This window comes from Muntiacus reevesi, chromosome 7 (assembly GCF_963930625.1).
Source record: "Muntiacus reevesi chromosome 7, mMunRee1.1, whole genome shotgun sequence".
Taxonomy (NCBI): domain Eukaryota; kingdom Metazoa; phylum Chordata; class Mammalia; order Artiodactyla; family Cervidae; genus Muntiacus; species Muntiacus reevesi.
Window position 1 is genome coordinate 41168875 of NC_089255.1, and position 20254 is coordinate 41189128.

Genomic DNA, 20254 nt, shown 5'->3' on the forward strand with positions numbered 1-20254 from the left:
AGAAGAAATGGAGTAGCCATCATAGTCAACAAAAGAGTCCAAAATGCAGTACTTAGTTCCAATCTCCAAAATGACAGAATGATCTCTGTTCCTTTCCAAGGCAAACCATTCAATATCATGGTAATCCAAGTCTATGCCCCGACCAGTAATGCTAAAGAAGCTGAAGTTGAACGGTTCTATGAAGATCTACAAGACGTTATAGAATTAACACCCAAAAAAAGATGTCCGTTTCATTATAGGGGACTGGAATGCAAACTAGGAAGTCAAGAAACACCTGGAATAACAAGCAAATTTGGCCTTGGAGTACAGAATGAAGCAGGGCAAAAGCTAATAGAGTCTTGCCAAGAGAACGCACTGCTTATAGTAAACACCCTCTTCCAACAACACAAAAGAAGACTCTACACCTGTACATCACCAGATGGCCAACACTGAAATCAGATTGATTATACTCTTTGCAGCCAAAGATGGAGACGTTCTATACAGTCAGCAAAAACAAGGCTGGGAGCTGACTGTGGCTCAGATCATGAACTCCTTATTGCCAAATTCAGATATAAATTGAAGAAAGTGGGGAAAACCACAAGACCATTCAGGTATACCCTAAATTAAATCCCTTATGATTATACAGTGGAAGTGAGAAGTAGATTTAAGGGACTAGATCTGATAGACAGAGTGCCTGATGAACTATGGATGGAGGTTCGTGATATTATACAGGAGACAGGGATCAAGACCATCCCCAAGAAAAAGAAATGCAAAAATGAAAATAGCTGTCTGAGGAGGCCTTACAAATAGTTGTGAAAAGAAGAGAAGCGAAAAGCAAAGGAGAAAAGGAAAGATATACCCATTTGAAGGCAGAGTTTCAAACAATAGCCAGGAGAGATAAGAAAGCCTTCCTCAGCAATCAATGCAAAGAAATAGAGGAAAACAATAGAATGGGAAAGACTAGAGATCTCTTCAAGAAAATTTAAGATACCAAGGGAACATTTCATGCAAAGATGGGCTCAATAAAGGACAGAAATGGTATGGACCTAACAGAAGCAGAAGATATTTATTAAGAAGAGGTGGCAAGAATATACAGAAGAACTGTACAAAAAAGATCTTCATGACTCAGATAATCACGATGGTGTGATCACTCACCTAGAGCCAGACATCCTGGAATGTGAAGTCAAGTGGGCCTTAGGAAGCATCTCTAGAACAAAGCTAGTGGAGGTGATGGAATTCCAGTAGAGCTATTTCAAATCCTAAAAGATGATGCTATGAAACTGCTGCACTCAACATGTCAGCAAATTTGGAAAACTCAGCAGTGGACACAAGACTGGAAAAGGTCAGTTTTCATTCCAATCCCAAAGAAAGGCAATGCCAAAGAATGCTCAAACTACCACAGAATTGCACTCATCTCACACTAGTAAAGCAATGCTCAAAATTCTCCAAGCCAGGCTTCAGCAATACGTGAACCGTGAACCTCCAGATGTTCAAGCTGGTTTTAGAAAAGGCAGAGGAACCAGAGATCAAATTGCCAACATCCACTGGATCATCGAAAAAGAGAGTTCCAGAAAAACATCGATTTCTGCTTTATTGACTATGCCAAAGCCTTCGACCGTGTGGATCACAATAAACTGTGGAAAATTCCTAAAGAGATGGGAATACCAGACCACATGACCTGCCTCTTGAGAAGCCTGTATGCAGGTCAGGAAGCAACAGTTAGAACTGGTCATGCAACAACGGACTTGTTCCAAATAGGAAAAGGAGTATGTCAAGGCTGTATATCGTCACCCTGCTTATTTAATTTATATGCAGAGTACATCATGAGAAACGCTGGGCTGGAGGAATCACAAGCTGGAATCAAGATGGCTGGGAGAAATAGCAATAACCTCAGATGTGCAGATGACACCACCCTTATGGTAGAAAGGGAAAAAGAACTAAAGAGCCTCTTGATGAAAGTGAAAGAGGAGAGTGAAAAAGTTGGCTTAAAGCTCAACATTCAGAAAACTAAGATCATGGCATTCGGTCCTATCACTGCATGGCAAATAGATGGGGAAACAGCATCTATTTTGGGGGCTCCAAAATCACTGCAGATGGTGATTGCAGCCATGATATTAAAAGATGCTTACTCCGTGGAGGTAAAGTTATGACCAACCGAGACAGCATATTAAAAAGCAGAGACATTACTTTGTCAACAAAGATCCATCTGGTCAAGGCTATGGTTTTTCCAGTAGTCATGTATGGATGTGAAAGTTGGACTATAAAGAAAGCTGAGCGCTGAAGAATTGATGCTTTTGAACTGTGGTGTTGGAGAAGGCTCTTGAGAGTCCCCTGGACTGCAAGGAGATCCAATCAGTCCATACTAAAGGAGATCAGTCCTGGGTGTTCATTGGAAGGACTGATGTTGAAGCTGAAACTCCAATACTTTGGCCACCTGATACAAAGAGCTGATTCGTTTGAAAAGACCCTGATGCTGGGAAAGATTGAGGGCAGGAGGAGAAGGGGACGGCAGAGGATGAGATGGGTGGATGGCATCATCTACTCAATGGACATGAGTTTGGGTAAACTCCAGGAGTTGGTGATGGACAGAGAGGCCTAGCATGCTGCGGTTCACAGGGTCCCAAACAGTCAGACAAGGAGTACAAACGGTCCAGAAGGTCTTTCCAAGTCTCAGATGCAGTTAAGTCAGTCACTCCATCCAATCCACTAGCGGTTGTAAACAGGGAATCTGTATAATAGGGATTGTTTAAACAACTTTACTTGTCGGACTCTTTTGCGATCCCATGGACTGTAGCCCGCCAGGCTTCTCTGTCCATGGGATTTTTCGGGCAAAAAAATATTGGAGTGGGTTGCCAGTTCCCTCTCCGTCATTTACCAAGACAAATATTGTCATATTAAGTTCCCTTCTGATGTGGCTATTGTCTCCTCCAGAGCACCCAAAACAAAACACCAGCCCATCAGCGCCCCAGCTGGCAGTGGGCAACTCGCAAAGCTAAGTAGACAGAAAGACTTCCCCCAAACACAGGAACTACGGCCTTTCTTGGGAAACTCAAAGACCCCACGTGTGCGGGCAGCGTGTAATCTGTCAGCAGCGGAAACTCGGACTCGGCCCCAAAGTATCACAGCTGGGGCGGTCAGCGCGCGCTCCCGGGAAAGGACGTGGCGCCCCCGCCGATCGCCGGGCTCGGGAGGCGCGAGCCGGCTCCTCCGGCGGTCGGTGCCCGGGTTCGCAGCCACCGTGCAGTATTGGTGCTGCAAGGGAGAAGGGACCGCGTCCGCCCCCGCAGGACTCGTGGGGCCACTGCCCGAAGAAACGGGGGCGTCGGCACCGCGAGCCGGCAGGCAGATCCCCGGACAGCCCGTGCTCGAGGGCCCCGGCGGCGGCGCGGCGGCGCGGGAAGGGGGAAGTTTCAAAGCCGAGAGGTGGGAGCCGGTGGCTGGCGTCCCGGCGGGATGAGGCTGCACTGCGAGGTGGAGGTGGTCAGCCGGCACTTGCCGGCCTTGGGGCTGAGGAACCGGGGCAAGGGCGTCCGGGCGGTGTTGAGCCTCTGTCAGCAGGCGCCCAGGACTCCGCCGGGTCCCCGAGCTGGAGGCGAGCGGGGCGGCCGGCACCCCGCCTGCCTGTTCATTTCCACCCTGAAGGACAAGCGCGGGACCCGCTATGAGGTGCGTGGAGCCGGCGGCTCGGGGTGGCAGCCAGGCGTTCTTGCCCTAAGCGCCCCACTGTTTCCCCAGCTGGACTCCGCCTTGGGGGTTCCGAGCGCCCGGTCCCTGAACCCCACCGTCACCCGGACCCTGGCGTCTCCCTACGGACCCGACGGCGGAAAGATTTTGAGAGTCACTTATTTTTCTTGCCCATTTCTGCGACTTTATTGACCGCCTTGCTACTTAGTAGTAGATAGCAACCCCGCCCCTTTAAAGCCTTTGAAATTTCGGCCTGCGTGTAGCATCAGTCCAGTTTGGGAGAACCATAAAATGACTACACTTTGTTTGTTTGTTTTTTATGACTACACTTTGGTTCAGTAGATTCTGTTTCTCCCAGTTCCTCCGCTAAGTTTGTTTGTTTTTAAGGCTTTGTGGGATGCGTCTAAGGACTTTAGGCCAGATTGTGACGTGCTCAATCGCTTCAGTCGTGTCTGACTCATTGCGACCCCAGGGACTGCAGCCCGCCAGGCTCCTCTGTCCATGGGATACTGGACAAGAATACTGGAGTGGGTTGCCATTTCCTACTCCAGGGGATCTTCCCGATTAGTACAGCAGTAAAGCAGTGATGCTTGGGTTGCATCTTGATAATTTTATTAAAATTCTTGGCTACTGCATCTCTCTTTCTTAGCTGTTTAATTTCCTAAGTTTTGATTTGTTAGGTCCAGGGCTTTTTTATATCTACATAACAGGAGTAAACCCTCTAGAAGAAGTTGGAAACTGAAATAGAATTTTTAAAGCACAAGTTTTATAAAATCCTTTTACCTTGATTCCCAGGCACGTTCTTTTGTGAAAATGATTGGAATACCCCTGTGCCTACTATAATAAAATTGAGGGGCGATTCATCACCCTCTGTTGCATCTAACTCTTGACTGGGTTTTATACGATTTCTAGGATTGTTTCCCTTACAGTGTTGTATTCTCAGTAAATACTCTTAGTTGAGGAAGAGTTTGCTGTTTCATTCAGAGCCATGTAAATGTGTAAGTAGTTGAAAGTCTAAGTAATTCCCCTCTTCCAGTGGAATCACCTCATGTAATTTTTCAAATGGAAAGGACTTCTGTCACCAAATTTTAAAGATGAGAAAACTGTTAGGTGAGCAAAGCAAACTCATAACCAGAATTGGGTCTCCCTTTTTTCCCTGTTGACCTCCCTAAAACCTATCTTCATGCCTACCTTAGGTACTGTCTGTTTTAAGAGTCTGTTATGATCTCTCCTTTAAAACTTCCACTGTACTAATGTCAGTACCTGAAAATCCTAACAAAAATTTTATTGTAAACCACTAATTGAAGATTTAGTGTGTGCAGGGGCAATGCTGGATAGATACTATGGGAAATAAACCTGATTTAGTCACTGTTTTTCCAAGACTAGAAAGGGAAAAACAGAAGCCACCACTTACAAAGGTGGGCTATAATTGCTATAATAAAGGTAGAAGCAGAGTAGTATTATACAGTATAATATTAAGAATGAAATGAATTCTGATTCAAGTCTTTGAATCAGAAAGTTTTCTGGAAGAGATGGTGCCACAGGGCTTGGGACATAGTAGGTGGCAAGTAAACATTTATTTGATAAGGTGGTTTGGTCTTGGCCTTGAGGAGTAGGAATTAGTGCTGAGTGTGGAAGCACCTTGGGGCTCTTTCTTACAACCTTCTACTTTTCTGTCCCATGACTTCAGCTGTCATCCATCTGACTGATTTCCAAATCTGTCTTTTGCTAGTCCTCTCCCTTAACTTCCAACTTTAACCAGCTACCTACTGGAAATCTTCATTTGGTTGTGTCACAGTATTTCAAACTCAGAATACCTCCAGACTAATTTTCCTTGCCATCCCTGACCCAGCTTTTCTGATGGTGTTGTGCAACTCCTTTAAGGAGTATTCTGTCCCTCTCCAGGAACCTTAAAGACTTTCCTTCCCCATATCCAATTTGTTGAATTCTTTCAATTCTGCTTCCTGGGTAACTTTCATATTTTCATACCCCCTTCCATCCCAGGTGTTGCCTAAACCACCATTGTCCCTTGCCTGGCTAGTTTCTTAAAGGATCTCCTTACCTCTACCATTGTCTTTCCTCCATCCTGTTCTCCCCTCTCCCAAAGTTCATTATTAAACTTTGTAGTTAAAGGGAACTTTTCAAAATGCAGATCTAACAGTAATCTCCACTGAATATTCATCTAATCTCCACCGTCTAATCTCTGTTTACCTCTCTACACTCACCTGCCTCTTTTCACTCGATCTTCCAGGCATACTGAACATGTTTCAACCTCCTCACAGTTGCCAGGCTCTCTTACCTTCAAGGCTTTGCACACTATTCCATCTTATTTATATAGTACCTCCCTCTCCTCCCCTCCCCTCAATATCTTCACTTGCCTGACATCTCTTAATCCTTCATTTCTTACTCATTTCGGTTCTCTTTCATACCCCCAGACCAGGTAAGAGTCCTTTTCTATATAAGGTCTTATAGCGGCCTGTACTTTCTTGTCTTAATATTTGTTATGCTTGTAATTACTTGTTTAATAAACTTTCTCTCGAAATTGGCAACTTGATAAGTGTAATTACCATGCTGGTCTTATTTACCACTCTTGTCCCAAGCCCCCTGTCATAGTGCCTGGTACATAGTGGCTTCTCAATAAGTAGTTGTTAAAGTCTGCAGCAGAAGCAACATCAGTTATTAAAGATTACTGAGCAGCTATTTTATGTTAGTCACTCTTCTGGCTCTGGGAAAATAATACTGAACAAAGGAGACAAGATTCCTGCTTTCATCAAGTTTATATATTGTGGAAGGCATGCCTACCCCAGCCTGATAGACTGAAGTTAAGAAAGCAGGTAACTACTATTGGCAGCTCCTACTACAGCCACAGTTAGAATGGAAGAGGAGAAGCATTCTCCTCAAACAAAGGGGATTCTGAGGAAGGAAGAGTTACTGGACAGGTAGAACAATTGTATCTTACCCAAAGCTGGATGAGGAGTATAAATACCCCGAAAACCAATTAAGCAAAAACCTTTAAATCTTAAAACCACAAAGCACCCAGACGTAAGGACTAAAAGCCAGACTGAATCCTGACTAAGTGGCATATTGCAGCTGTAATAAATACTGAATAACAGTACCTGGTTTTGTCATTTTCTTCCCCCATTGGTTTTAAGCAGCTAAAGGAGAACATTGAGCAGTTCTTCACCAAATTTGTGGATGAGGGGAAAGCCACTGTTCGGTTAAAGGAGCCTCCCGTGGACCTCTGTCTCAGTAAGGTATGGTATTAATGCGTAGGTTGGTTTACTGTAAAGAGAATAGAGGCTGTGTCAGGAGCCTGATCTCCCACAGAGCTGAACAGAGCAGGCACTTGCAGGCATGTTTGAGGAAGTGATGGCAGCTTCCCTGACTTGCTTGTGTGGCCTTGAAAAGAGCAGAGTCAGTCTTAGAAAAGCTGCCCAGGATGAGAAGGAACGCTGGTTTTGCTTCTATGCCCAAGATGGAGCCTCAGGGTGTTCTTAGAACTCTATAAGCAGGTGGCACAAGTCTGCATCTTGCAGCTGAACCACAGGTGACAAATCTAAATTTGGTGTTAAAAAAATGGATAAAATACAATTAGAAACACTTTAGGGGACATTTTACATACTATAATCATTTTTTAAAATACATAAACCATTAAGATAAAAAACTGTTTTCTTCTTTGCCTTATCTCGCTTTTTCCTTTTTTCCCTTCCCAGAGGGTAGGAGCTGTGATTTGTTCAACCTTGCATTTTCCTTTATCCTTGACCCCAAGTCAAATGCTTTGTAAACATTTGAAGTTTAATAACTGTTTAAGCTGTTTTATTGAATGGAGGCACTTTGTCCTACCTCCTTCTGTTCTGGTTTTTCGTTTTCTCTTGCTATTCAGTCTGTCCTGCCACTGACTCCTACCTACAAACAAGCTGAGAGTCCTACCAATTAGAATAGAAGAGACAAATTTCTGGAACGTTGAGGCTAAAACTGTTGGTTCCACTTTCTCAGTATCTCTTTTGACCTCTACTTTCACTGTTTTATTCATAAAACACTGTCACATGTCAGTGATCTCTTCCTATATGCTAATCACATTGCCATGATTACTCATCCTTTTTGAGCTCTGTAGAATTTGACACTGATGATCACTCCCTTCATAGTAACTTTTCTGTCTTGCCACTTGTGATAGGGCACTGTGCCGGTTTATCTTCAGTTTTCTTAGCTGCTCCTTTGTTTCCTGTTTCTTGGCAACTTTTTTTCTATCCTGGGAATGAAGAATTTATTCCCTTCTCTGCCTGCTTTCTGCCATACATGCTTTCTGTTACCACAGCTCAGCCTTTAATGTGTGTAACTCCCAAGTCGGTCCCTCTGCTGGACCTACTTAACCCAGGTCACCAGACTTTCCTCACTCCACTTCACTGTGTATATTGTTGCAAGAATAATATGTAGCTCTTGTTACATCATTCTCAACTCAAAATTCTTCAGTGATTTCCCACATCTTGATCATTCTGTCCTTCTTACCCTGGCGTCAAGGGTACTCATTTATACTCTATAGCCATACAATATTTCTACTCTTTTACTCCTCTGCAGAACTCCCACATTCCAACCAAATAGTTTCCCAAACTTGCTGAAAGTTCACTAGTCCTTCATATATAAAGTTTTTGAAACTTCTAAAGTATCCAGCAAGTATTTTTATTGCTGACTTAATTCACATATCACTTTAATAGTGATTTCTCTGTCCAGCTGAAAGTGGTCTCTTGCTTTTGATGTGTTGTACAACTTTTGGGAGTAAGTGCTAAGTTACACCTACCTTTATTTTTAAAAGTTTCTTGATACATGTATGTATATATATAATTTTTACTTATTTTATTTTTGGCTGCATTGAGAGTTGCAGTGCATGGGCATCTCATTGCAGTGACTTCTCTTGTGGAGCACAGACTCTAGGCGAGTGGGTTTCAGTAGCTGTGACATGTGGGCTCAGTAGTACCTCTTGGACTTAGTTGCCCTGCAGCATGTGAGATCTTCCAAGACCAGGGATCGAACCCATGTCCTGTGCATTGGCAGGCAGATTCTTATCCACTGCACCACTAGGGAAGTCCTTGGCCTTGCTTTTGACTGGGCTATTGCTTTTCACAGTTCCTAGTCTTTGTGAATAACCCTCCTGGATACTTTGCGCTTCACAGCACTACCTCAATCTGTCTCAAAGGCACCAGAGATTTGAGTCAGCTCATCTTTTCATTTTCTTTTGGTTACCAAGGTTAGGTGGCTTTAAAAAAATTTTTTATTGGATTATAGTTGATGGGTCAGTTCATCTTAAATCCAAGTCTTCAGTGGAATCTTCATGTTTTCCTGTTTTATTTTATATTCATATGGTTCCCCCTGTGAACAGTTTTATTTAGAGCGTGTCAACATAATTTTTTCAAAAACTTTAAAAATTTTTGTATATGTAATGAAATTTAGTGAAAATGGAACACTGAAAAAAAATTTAGTAATTTTCAATAAATAATTGCATGATTTACATATACAACTTCACCACGTTTTAGGATGAATTAGCATGTATGTATTACCTAAAATGGACTTCATAATTGTACAACCTACTTTTACATCTTCAGGCCAATTCCAGCAGTCTAAAGGGTTTCCTTTCAGCTGTGCGACTGGCTCATAGAGGCTGTGATGTTGAGGCACCACTTTCAACCCTCACACCAGTGAAGACGTCAGAATTTGAAAAATTTAAAACTAAAATGGTTATCACATCCAAAAAGGACTATCCTCTAAGCAAGAACTTCCCCTATTCTCTGGAACATCTTCAGACTTCTTATTGTGGGCTCGTCCGGGTTGATATGCGTATGCTTTGTTTAAAAAACCTTAGAAAATTAGACTTGAGTCATAACCATATAAAAAAACTTCCAGCTACAATTGGAGACCTCATCCACCTTCAAGAACTTAACCTGAATGATAACCACTTGGAATCATTTAGTGTAGCCTTGTGTCAGTCTACACTCCAGAAGTCACTTCGGAGTTTGGATATCAGCAAGAACAAAATTAAGGCACTCCCCGTGCAGTTTTGCCAGCTCCGAGAACTTACAGATTTAAAACTTGATGATAATGAATTGATTCGTCTTCCTTTCAAGATGGGACAACTGAGGAACCTGCGTTTTTTGTCAGCAGCTCGAAATAAGCTTCCATTTTTGCCTAGTGAATTTAAAAATTTATCCCTTGAGTACTTGGATCTTTTTGGAAATACTTTTGAACAACCAAAAGTCCTTCCAATTATACACCTGCAAATGCCATTAACTTTACTGGAATGTTCTGCACGAACCGTATTATATAATAGGTAAGCCTTTGATAGCATCATGGTATTTTCACCATTCTCAGAGTTAAATCTTTAACATAGCTGTTTATACTGTGCACAATCTGACCCTTTGCTCTAGTGGGTTCTTTTAAAAAGAAATGAGAAAAGTTATGGGCCTAGAAGAATGGGCATATGAATAAACACAGATAAACTTTATAATGCTCATAGACATCCACTGAAACCCAAGCCAGTCTTCCCTCTTCACCATCCCAGCTTAAATACTCTTATCCTAAAGCAGTGGTTCTCAGATTTTACTTCACATTAGAATTACCTAAGGAGCTTTAAAAAATTCTGATGATTAGTCCCCACCCCAGACTTACTAAATCAGAATGTTTGGGAGTAGGACTGAGTGTTTTTTTTTTTTTTTTTTAAATATCCAGGTGTTTCTAATGTACAGCTAGCTAGGATTAAGAGTCTTGGCTTACTTCTAAATTCTAATATTCATCACATCCCTGGGAGTCTTGTTTAGCAGATTTTGTTTTAGAGGTCTGAGGTAGAGATCTGCTTTTTAAACTGCATTCAAGGTGAGGCTGCTAGTTCATGAGTTGCACTTTGAGTACTAAAGCTCTAAAAGTAACTCGGGCTTCCCTTGTAGCTTAGTTGGTAAAACATCTGTCTGCAGTGCAGGAGACCCGGGTTTGACTCCTGGGTTGGGAAGATTCCCTGGAGAAGGAAATGGCAGCCCACTCCAGTATTCTTACCTGGAGAATCCCATGGATGGAGGAGCCTGGCAGGCTACCATTCATGGGGTTGCAAGAGTCAGACACAACTTAACGACTACACCACCACCACCACCAAAAGTACCTCAAAGGGCTCATTATTGTTTTAAGGCATTGATCCTTGAAAGTTGAGGAGTGCATCACCAATCATGCTTATTGTAACATGGTACTTAACTAAAGCAGATTGCCGGTCCCAACCTTCAGAGATTCTTGTTCAGTAAATTTGGAGTGGGGATGAAGAAACTGCATCTCTCACAAGTTCCAAGGAGATGCTGACAATGCTGGTTAGGGGACCACACTTGGGAGGACTGCTGGTTTAAGGTATTGACTCTTAATTAGGAGTTTTAAATTATCTCTTAAATGGCAGTACTTGTAAGTGCCAAGAATAGTGCCTGGTTGATAATAGGTCTCAATAAATACTCACTGGATTTACAAATACATGTAATTTGCTTATTTGGCAAATTAAAAATCAGCGTTATCATTAGTTGTAGAGGAGCTTCTAAATAATACAGATGTGAAATACATCCCTAGATCTGGTCATATGGGTCCTAGATTCTACCTCAGATCAACTAGTTCAGAATCTCCAGAGATGGGCCCCTACTGTGTTTCAAATATTTTTTAAAGTCTCCAGAAGTGATACTCATGATTCAGGTTAAAACCGCTGATTTGAGAGAACTCTAAATGGTGTCTTTTGGCAATAAACTACTCCCAAGTCTCTTGTTCTTTGCATTCTCTGAGACTTACATATGAAAAAAAAAATGTATTTATTCAAATTTGAAAATTATGTCCAAGTGAAAAATACTGTAAATGCTCACTGATGATTTGAAAGGATCATAAATTGGCTAGGACGACTCTGATCTTTACTGAAATTTGCAAATTTCCAACTGCCTTGGTTTAAGAATATAGATCCAAAGCCATGAGAACAATCTCTGCTATTTAGCTGTTGATAGATTGTCCTACAGAGAAGGCAATGGCAACCCACTTAAGTACTCTTGCCTGGAAAATCCCATGGATGTAGGAGCCTTTTAGGCTGCAGTCCACGGGGTTGCTAGGAGTTGGACATGACTAAGCGACTTCACTTTCACTTTTCACTTTCATGCATTGGAGAAGGAAATGGCAACTCACTCCAGTGTTCTTGCCTGGAGAATCCCAGGGACGGGGGAGCCTGGTGGGCTGTCATCTATGGGGTCGTACAGAGTCAGACACGACTGAAGTGACTTAGCAGCAGCAGATTGTCCTAACTACTGGTTACAAACATAAAGTTATAGTCTATTAGAAAAATATGCGGGGACTTACACTGGGTAGAATATACAGTTTTTAACTGTTTCCTGTTTTTCTTCGTCTATAACCAAGAGCCTGGAATATAAGCAAGTGGTTTTAAAAAAAAAAAATCACTTACACAAGTTAACAGATTAGTACATGTGAAAAAATGAAAAATTGTAAACAAAATCAATCCCATTCTTTAAGTAAACCACTATTTTTTATTTGATGTGCACTTTTCTACTAGGGTTTTAAACACCAGTTGAGAGACTTCCTGGAGGCCCAGTGGTTCAGACTGTACTTCCAGTGCAGGGGGCACAGGTCAGGGCACTAAGATCCCACATGCCGTGTGGCGAAACAAACAGCACCAGTTTAAATTATAATAGTAGGTTGTGCTTGTTGCTAAAGATCTGAACACCTGTTAATGTGCCAGCCTATGTACTAGAGAAAGAATAAAGAAAAGAGTGTGGGAGACACAAAAGTGCTTGGGGTACGACTGTGTTTAGGGTGCAGGAGAGAGCTGGGCACTGAGCAGGCAATCTCGAGATTGTCTCAGTGTTATGCAGTGAAAGTGAAGTCTCTCAGTTGTGTCCGGTGACCTCAAGGACTGTAGCCTACCAGGTTCCTCCATCCGTGGGATTTTCTGGGCAAGAATACTGGAGTGGGTTGCCACTGCCTTCTGCAGGAGATCTTCTCCACCCAGGGATCGAACCCGGGTCTCCCGCATTGTAGACAGACGCTTTACACCTGAGCCACAAGGGAAGTGTTACACAGGGTGAGAGCAGTTGTATTGGGGGCCACTGAAGTTTTAAGTAAGAGGGTGAATGACTTAATTTAAGCACCGTTAGGAGCCTTGCTTGCTTTAGTAAAGTAAAACTAATATCACAAACAACATTTTTTAAATTTCTTTCACACCGTGTAGGATTCTCTTGAACACCTGATGTCTAGGAGTGTATATGTATTTATTTAAATAAATGTTTCTTCACGGATAGAACTGAGAAATTCTCTCATTACCATTTATAGGAATTGTAGGAGAGCCATACATTTAAATTATGTTACACTGGCCATACAGTATAATTATATAAAGGACAGATGACTCTTTCCTGGTATTCGGTGGGTTATACTATTAAGTGGCAATACTAAAAGGTACCTACTTTATGGAGTAGTATAGATCCTCTTAGGCTTATGTCATATGCTGTTATTTAGTATATTTTTCCCATTTGTACCAGTTTGGAAAATAAAAACAATATACTGGATTAATAATTTTATTTTCCCATGGTTATAATTCAGTGTCTAATAACTCATGTCCTAATACATAAAGTTTTGAATCATTAAAAAAATCTTTAAAATGTTTTTTTCCAATAGGATTCCATATGGCTCTCATATCATTCCTTTCCATCTTTGTCAAGATTTGGATACTGCAAAAACCTGTGTTTGTGGAAGATACAGCATAAGCAGTTTTATTCAAGGAACTACTACCATGAATCTACACTCTGTTGCTCACACTGTGGTCTTAGTAGATAATATGGGTGGTACTGAAGCACCCATTATCTCTTACTTCTGTTCTCTAGCCTGTTATGTAAATTCTTGTGATATGCTCAAGTAATAGGTGATACCACAAAAAGAAAAAAAAATCAGACTAATTTGGGATTCACTTATGGTTTAAATGTCAAATTGGAGAAAAGGAAGCTTTCCATGGATTTTGTATACTTGATTGAGAGGAAGAATGTGTGGTAGTTTAACATTTTCAATCATTTGACTATAAAATCTTAACTTCATTAAAACCTGGTTAATTTTATTGTGGTGTTAACCTTTATCAGTTTATCACACTTGTGTTGATTTTGCCCTAGTATTTCCGGTTGTGGGGTTATCTTTTAATGTTAAACAGGTATTGATCCTAACCACTCTGGTTGTAGAATTTTCTTAATTTTTGTCTTGCATTTAAGTTAAATTGAGTTTGTTTGCAGAAAATACACTTTGGACTAATACAGTCTAAATTGTAGTGAAAACTTGTTCAAAATGAAACTACATATGTTTTTAAACACTTGTATTTTCTGGTATATTTTTCTATATATGGAATTTTATATTCACCAAACATAAAGTAGAAGTTGTTTTGGACAAATAGACTTCAGCCTTTAAAAGTTTTATAGTATTAATCACATAATCTTTGTTGTGATTTTTAAGTTTTTCCATTTTTAGGGTTGGAATAAGGTTTTGGTGTTGGATAGGAATAGGAGAAAATTGCTACTTTTTTACTGATTAAGTTCTGTATTATATGAGGGTTGTTCTTTTTCTGTTGGTCAGGTTTTTTAAACTTGGAGTATAATTGCTCTACAGTGTTGTTAGTTTCTGCTGTACAACATAGTGAATTAGCTGTTGTGTGTGTCAGTCGGGTCTGACTCTCTGCATCTCTCTGTATACATATATCCCCTCACTCTTGAGCCTCCCATCCCTCTAGGTCATCACAGAGCACCAAGTTGAGCTCCCTGTGCTGTACACCAACTTTTGGTCTTTAAAACTAAGAATTTTATAAGAATCTTAGGACTTTCTAAACTCATAAATTACTGAGATATTAACCAAAAATATTATAAAATTTAGTAAGTTTCTTTAGACATGGTTCTTTAATAAGTGATTGGGGGGAACAGATTTAAAAGTAATTCAGTGCTTACCTGATTTTTACATGTTCCTGTAGAGAATTATTTCATCAATAAACGCAGGTATAATAGGCTATGTTGGGAATAAATGCTAACACACTAGCCCTTTGCATTCTTCATCTACAAGCCATCTCCATGTAAGCATCTTAGCCTATTTAAAATTCATGTACAGAAAGCAGAATTTGTTCTCATAACCCATACCCTTTCCCAGTTTATTTTTCCTTTCACTTGATATTCAAACTCCATTTTCTTTCTTGCCTTTATGTGTTTACTAGACTCACTTCTTTCATTCTGATTTTAACTTTCCATTTTATTCAGTCATGGTTATTTACCTCAGCCCTCCCCACAGTCAATTTATAACATTAGAGTACCCCCCAGAGTGTGTTCAAAAGGGTTCAAACAAGAGTTTGTTATAACTCATGCTTTTTTCACAAGCTTCAGAACTTTTTGTAGTTAGAAGTCCATTATCAACTCCTACCTTACATTCAAGACTGAGGTCTAATAAAGTACTGTCCAAAAAACTGATGGAATTGTTTGTTCTGTCTCTTGTCCAATAGGGTGGTCACATGTGGCTAGTGAGCAATAAATGTAGTAATGAAATGAGGCACTGCATTAATATAAGTAGCTATATGGGGCTAGTAGTCCCTGCTGGAGTGTACACTTGCAGAAAAATCAGGGGGGTTTTTTGGCAGCCATTGTGAAATATAAGTTTCCCAACCAGGGAAATGAGAAGCAATGAAAGCACTGAGTTGGAACCACTGGACCACTAGGGAATTCCCAAAGTCAGCTTTTAATTTTTTCAACTTGGATCCTCTGTTTGACGCAGTCTGCTGTACACAGGTGTAGCTTATCCCCTTCACTTTTAAAATTTCACATTGGAGCATAACACAAATAATATTGTGTTAATTTCACATTGGAGCATAACACAATATTTAGTTTCAGGTGTACAGCAGTGATTCAATTATACATGGATCTACTCTTTTTCAAATTATTTTCTCATTTAGGTCATTACAGAATATTGAGCAGAATTCCTTGCGCTATACAGTAGGTCCTTGTTGGTTGTCTGTTTTAAATATTAGCAGTGTGTACATCAATCCCCAATTCCCACTCTATCCCTTCCCCCCCACCCAAAGTTGTTGTCAATCTGAGTCTGTTTTGTAAAATTTTAAATTCATTTGTATCATATTTAGCCACGTCATGTCTTTGTCTGGCTTACTTCACCTATTATGATAATCTTCAGGTCCATCCATGTTGTTGCAAATGGGGTTATTTCATTCAATGGCCGAGCACTTTCATTTACTTTTTTTCAAAGTCTGATTAAGAACTTTCCCAGCAGCTCATCAATCATAATTATGAATTCACCCAACATAAATATATATTTTAAATTGACCTGGAAAAGTAAAGGATCAGTTTTTCCCTTCTTTATGATTTATCTCCATAACCTAGTTAGAAAATTTGAGGTGGGACTCCTATCTTCTTTATATATAAATACAAAATGCCAGTTCTTGTGGAACGAAATTTAAATAATGAATTTGAGAAAGGGATGAACTTTTACCCACAAATAATTTGCCATTATTTTAATTTAGAACCATATTAGGTATGCAACTAATGTAAAACGTACACAAGATTTTAGTAAGGATATCACTGTATTTATTCTTATTCAGGAAATCTTTCTATAACTTCAACATTTTCCTCTCAAAACATAAGAACAAAAGAGTCCCAAATCTTAGAACTGGATCACTTGGCCCTTTCTCTTCTTATCTCCTCCGAGTTCAAAATGCTTGCATCTCTTAATGGCCAGCATCCTCTTGGATCTGCAGTTGGGCTCAACACATTCAAGTCTCAGCACGATCTTCTTGGTGGTTTTCGCTTTCTTCCGGAAAATTGGCTTGGTTTGCCCACCATAGCCACTCTGCTTCCGATCATAGCGCCTCTTTCCCTGGGCATACAGGGAATCTTTGCCCTTCTTATACTGGGTCACTTTGTGCGGCTGATGCTTTCCACACTTCTTACAGAAAGTCCTTCGGGTTTTAGGAACATTGACCATCTTTGCAGTAGAGGTGTCTTCGCGGTGGAAACTGTTGTAAAACCCGACAGCAAACGTTAGAACACTTGAAACAGCAACGTTAAATCCACCAAGTACTCATTTTCCGTATGAGTAAGTGCACAACTTTTTGGAATGCTTAGATTTAGAGACTTAGAATGAGACTCACTGAAAAACAGCAAGAGCAGCAGCACAGGGACGCCCAGTACGGTCAGTCCCGCGTACAAAGTGGGATCCTTTGGGGCTTAAGTTATCGTGGTTGCCCAACAACTAAAGCGTAGTGGTGTGATACCTTATTTTCTCCGGCAGAGAGAGGGCCGAGGCTAGAGTTTATTTTCGACTTTCAGCGCACCCTTTCCCTCCATGTTCTAGCTCCCGGGCATGCCCGGCTCGGACGCGGTGTACAGCCACCGCCACGGCCCGCTCAGTCCCTTCGAGGACAGCATCTGCCTAGTTTCACTTTTGCCTTCAAAGCACCGTCACCCGTAAAAGTCCTGAAGGCTGACGTGTCCTTAATGAGTGCCTCGAGGCCGAGCAGCCGCCATGAGAGGGCCCTTTCCGGAAGGGAAAAGTGAATTCTGGAAATACACTAACCAAGGCGGCGGGCCTCGCCCTCCCTCTCCTAACAGGGCTCACCAGGCCCGGCCCGGCCCAGCCTCGAATCCTAAGCACTGGAGGCTCCGCCGTGACCGCCACCACCCAAAACCCGGCTTACCGAGAGAACCGCCGTCCACGTTCCTGCCTCGCTCTGCTCGCGCCTCACAGGAAAGGGAGGGACGCGGCGGAAGTAGGAACTGGGCCTGAGCGGCAGTGCTGCGGACCAATAGGTGGCGGGCAGCGACGGCCGGGCGTCTCCGGACGTGTCCGGGAAGCGCCAACCGACGGCCAGGGGCGGGCCTGAGGGGTGTGGGTCCCGGGGCCGCGGCGCTCGGCGGGCCAGTCGCTGGTTGTCAGGACAGTCGCCGCCGGAGTGAGGCGAGGCGAGGCGAGGCTGTGTCTCTCGTTCCGGGATGTCCGGGGCCGCGTAGAAATGAGAGCGCGGAGGACGCAGGGCCGCTGGAGGCGCAGGTAACGGAGCCGAAGTACAGTGGGGCCGCGTCGGGCTTCTTCCCGGGCCGGTGCTGAATGGAGAGGACCGAAGCGACGCCGTGCCGCGGCTCCTAGCGGCGGGGCCGCTGCCCGAGCTGCAGTTGCCAGGTGAAGATGTGTGGAGCCGGGGCGGCGCGGGGGAGCTGAAAACCTGCGGGTCCCCGGACCCCCGGGGCCCGGGATGAGTTAGCGAGGGCAGCCGCGGGGGCCAGTTCCGACTGCTGCAGGCCACCGCCACGGTCGCCGCCCGCCCGCCCCTTCCCCGCCGGAGCCGCTAGCTCCTTTCCGCGCCCGCCCGCCCGCCTGCCCGCGCTCCCGGCCCCGGAGACCATGAGGTTCCGCATCTATAAGCGGAAGGTGCTGATCTTGACGCTCGTGGTGGCCGCCTGCGGCTTCGTCCTCTGGAGCAGCAATGGGCGACAAAGGAAGAACGAGGCCCTCGCCCCGCCGCTGCTGGACGCCGATCCCGCGCGGGGTGTGGGCGCCCGGGCCGGGGACCATCTCGCCGTGTCGGTGGGCATCCGCCAGGGCTCCAACGAGTCGGCGGCTCCGCTGGTCGCCGCGGCCCAGCAGCCCGAGGTGGACAATCTGACGCTGCGGTACCGGTCCCTAGTGTACCAGCTGAACTTTGACCAGACGCTGAGGAATGTAGATAAGGCCGGCTCCTGGACCCCCCGAGAGCTGGCGCTAGTGGTCCAGGTGCACAACCGGCCCGAATACCTCAAACTGCTGCTGGACTCACTTCGAAAAGCCCAGGGAATCGACGACGTCCTCGTCATCTTTAGCCATGACTTCTGGTCGACCGAAATCAATCAGCTGATTGCTGGGGTGGATTTCTGTCCAGTTCTGCAGGTGTTCTTTCCTTTCAGCATTCAGTTGTACCCTAACGAGTTCCCGGGCACTGACCCTAGAGATTGCCCCAGAGACGTGGAGAAGAATGCAGCTTTGCGGATGGGATGCATTAATGCTGAATATCCCGACTCCTTCGGCCATTATAGAGAGGCCAAGTTCTCCCAAACCAAACACCACTGGTGGTGGAAGCTGCATTTTGTATGGGAGAGGGTCAAAGTCCTTCGAGACTATGCTGGCCTCATACTTTTCCTAGAGGAGGATCACTACTTAGCCCCAGACTTTTACCATGTCTTCAAAAAGATGTGGAAATTAAAGCAGCTAGAGTGCCCCGAGTGTGATGTTCTCTCCCTGGGGACCTATACTGCCATTCGAAATTTCTATGATGTGGCTGACAAGGTAGATGTGAAAACGTGGAAATCCACAGAGCACAATATGGGTCTGGCCCTGACCCGGGAAGCCTATCAGAAGCTGATTGAGTGCACAGACACTTTCTGTACTTATGATGATTATAACTGGGACTGGACCCTTCAATATTTGACTGTATCTTGTCTTCCAAAATTCTGGAAAGTGCTGGTTCCTCAAGTTCCTAGGATTTTTCATGCTGGAGACTGTGGTATGCATCACCAAAAAACTTGTAGACCAGCCACCCAGAGTGCCCAACTTGAGTCACTCTTAAATAATAACAAACAGTACCTGTTTCCAGAAACTCTAACTATCAGTGAGAAGTTTATGACAGCCCTTTCCCCACCTAGGAAAAATGGAGGGTGGGGAGATATTAGGGACCATGAACTCTGTAAAAGTTATAGAAGACTGCAGTAAAAAAAAAAAAAAAAAAAAAAAAAAAATCAGAATTATAAAAGCAAAAGTAGTAACAGTCTTCTATTTTTGATATTTGTTCAAATAGGATATACAATTGAATAAAAAGGTTTAGGAACTGGTTTCTGCTTTAATACAACAACAAAATTCTTGTAAAAGTTGTCCAAATATAGTCATCTTTTCTGTTTATGTCTGATTAAGATTTAAAACGCAAGTTTTCATTTTGAGAATTGCGTTTTAAAGTTCAGTGTGTATCTGCTAGAGGTAAAATCATCGTTAATTGATAAGAGAGAAGAGGGGAAACTATTTAAATTGCATCTGTTAATCTTTTTATCTGGAACTTTGTACACTTTTCCACTTTCAAGACTTATTTTAAGTACAGCAAAATTTATTTAAAATTGTCATATCAGTAAAAAGTATTACAGTGAAATTAAGAGTATTAATGTACAAGCCCAACTTCACTCTTGACACAGTAACTAGGAAGAGGTTGCTTCAGTGGTTTTATAATTAGAAAGCTATGTTTGTTAAACACCCTGTCAGAACAGAGTCATTTTCAGTATTAAAGATTCCTGTATTATTGTGTTAAGAATTGCCTGTGCTCTGGAACCTGCATAGAACATACTTTCTTTTGGAATGTATTTGACTGATAAGAAAGTTTAAACACTTTTCACCTCAATGTAGAAATACAGTGATTTTTTTTTTTTTCTTTTAGTGCTGCCAAAATAAAATACTTGTTTTTGCATTAAAAGGTTCCTAATCATTTTTCAGAATAATTTTACATCAAAGTCCACTAAAGACACTCTTGAAGGTTTAAAATTAG

The 20254-nt window shown here is 42.6% G+C and overlaps 3 protein-coding genes across 5 annotated transcripts; 2 read left to right on the top strand and 1 right to left on the bottom strand.

Annotated features, from left to right (window-relative positions):
• The first annotated feature begins 3386 nt into the window (after positions 1-3386).
• LRR1 (leucine rich repeat protein 1) lies at positions 3387-15156 on the top strand. Of its 3 annotated transcripts, none has more exons than XM_065941472.1 (4): positions 3387-3645; positions 6816-6917; positions 9261-9982; positions 13345-15156. In XM_065941472.1, the coding sequence occupies exons 1-4, from the start codon at positions 3433-3435 to the stop codon at positions 13583-13585; spliced, it is 1278 nt and encodes a 425-aa protein (XP_065797544.1). In that variant the 5' UTR covers positions 3387-3432; the 3' UTR covers positions 13586-15156. The 3 variants fall into 3 exon arrangements, with proteins under 3 accessions (XP_065797544.1, XP_065797545.1, XP_065797546.1); XM_065941473.1 differs by having other exon boundaries at positions 6819-6917; XM_065941474.1 differs by lacking the exon at positions 9261-9982 and having other exon boundaries at positions 6819-6917.
• Positions 15157-16182: 1026 nt separating this feature from the next.
• Positions 16183-17479, bottom strand: RPL36AL (ribosomal protein L36a like). The gene is made up of 2 exons (XM_065941664.1): positions 17393-17479; positions 16183-16711 (listed from the first exon to the last, which is right to left on the bottom strand). The coding sequence occupies exon 2, from the start codon at positions 16678-16680 to the stop codon at positions 16360-16362; it is 321 nt and encodes a 106-aa protein (XP_065797736.1). The 5' UTR covers positions 16681-16711; positions 17393-17479; the 3' UTR covers positions 16183-16359.
• A 113-nt stretch (positions 17480-17592) lies between these two features.
• Positions 17593-20182, top strand: MGAT2 (alpha-1,6-mannosyl-glycoprotein 2-beta-N-acetylglucosaminyltransferase). The gene has a single exon (XM_065941663.1). The coding sequence runs from the start codon at positions 18097-18099 to the stop codon at positions 19435-19437; it is 1341 nt and encodes a 446-aa protein (XP_065797735.1). The 5' UTR covers positions 17593-18096; the 3' UTR covers positions 19438-20182.
• The last annotated feature ends 72 nt before the right edge of the window (positions 20183-20254 follow it).

Bases quoted from the DNA above. Each gene is read 5' to 3' on its own strand.
- LRR1 (XM_065941472.1), top strand. From the start codon at position 3,433: ATGAGGCTGCACTGCGAGGTGGAGGTGGTCAGCCGGCACTTGCCGGCC. The intron at 3,646-6,815 runs GTGCGTGGAGCC...ATTGGTTTTAAG, and splicing joins AGCGCGGGACCCGCTATGAG to CAGCTAAAGGAGAACATTGA. The intron at 6,918-9,260 runs GTATGGTATTAA...TTACATCTTCAG, and splicing joins TGGACCTCTGTCTCAGTAAG to GCCAATTCCAGCAGTCTAAA.
- RPL36AL (XM_065941664.1), bottom strand. From the start codon at position 16,680: ATGGTCAATGTTCCTAAAACCCGAAGGACTTTCTGTAAGAAGTGTGGA.
- MGAT2 (XM_065941663.1), top strand. From the start codon at position 18,097: ATGAGGTTCCGCATCTATAAGCGGAAGGTGCTGATCTTGACGCTCGTG.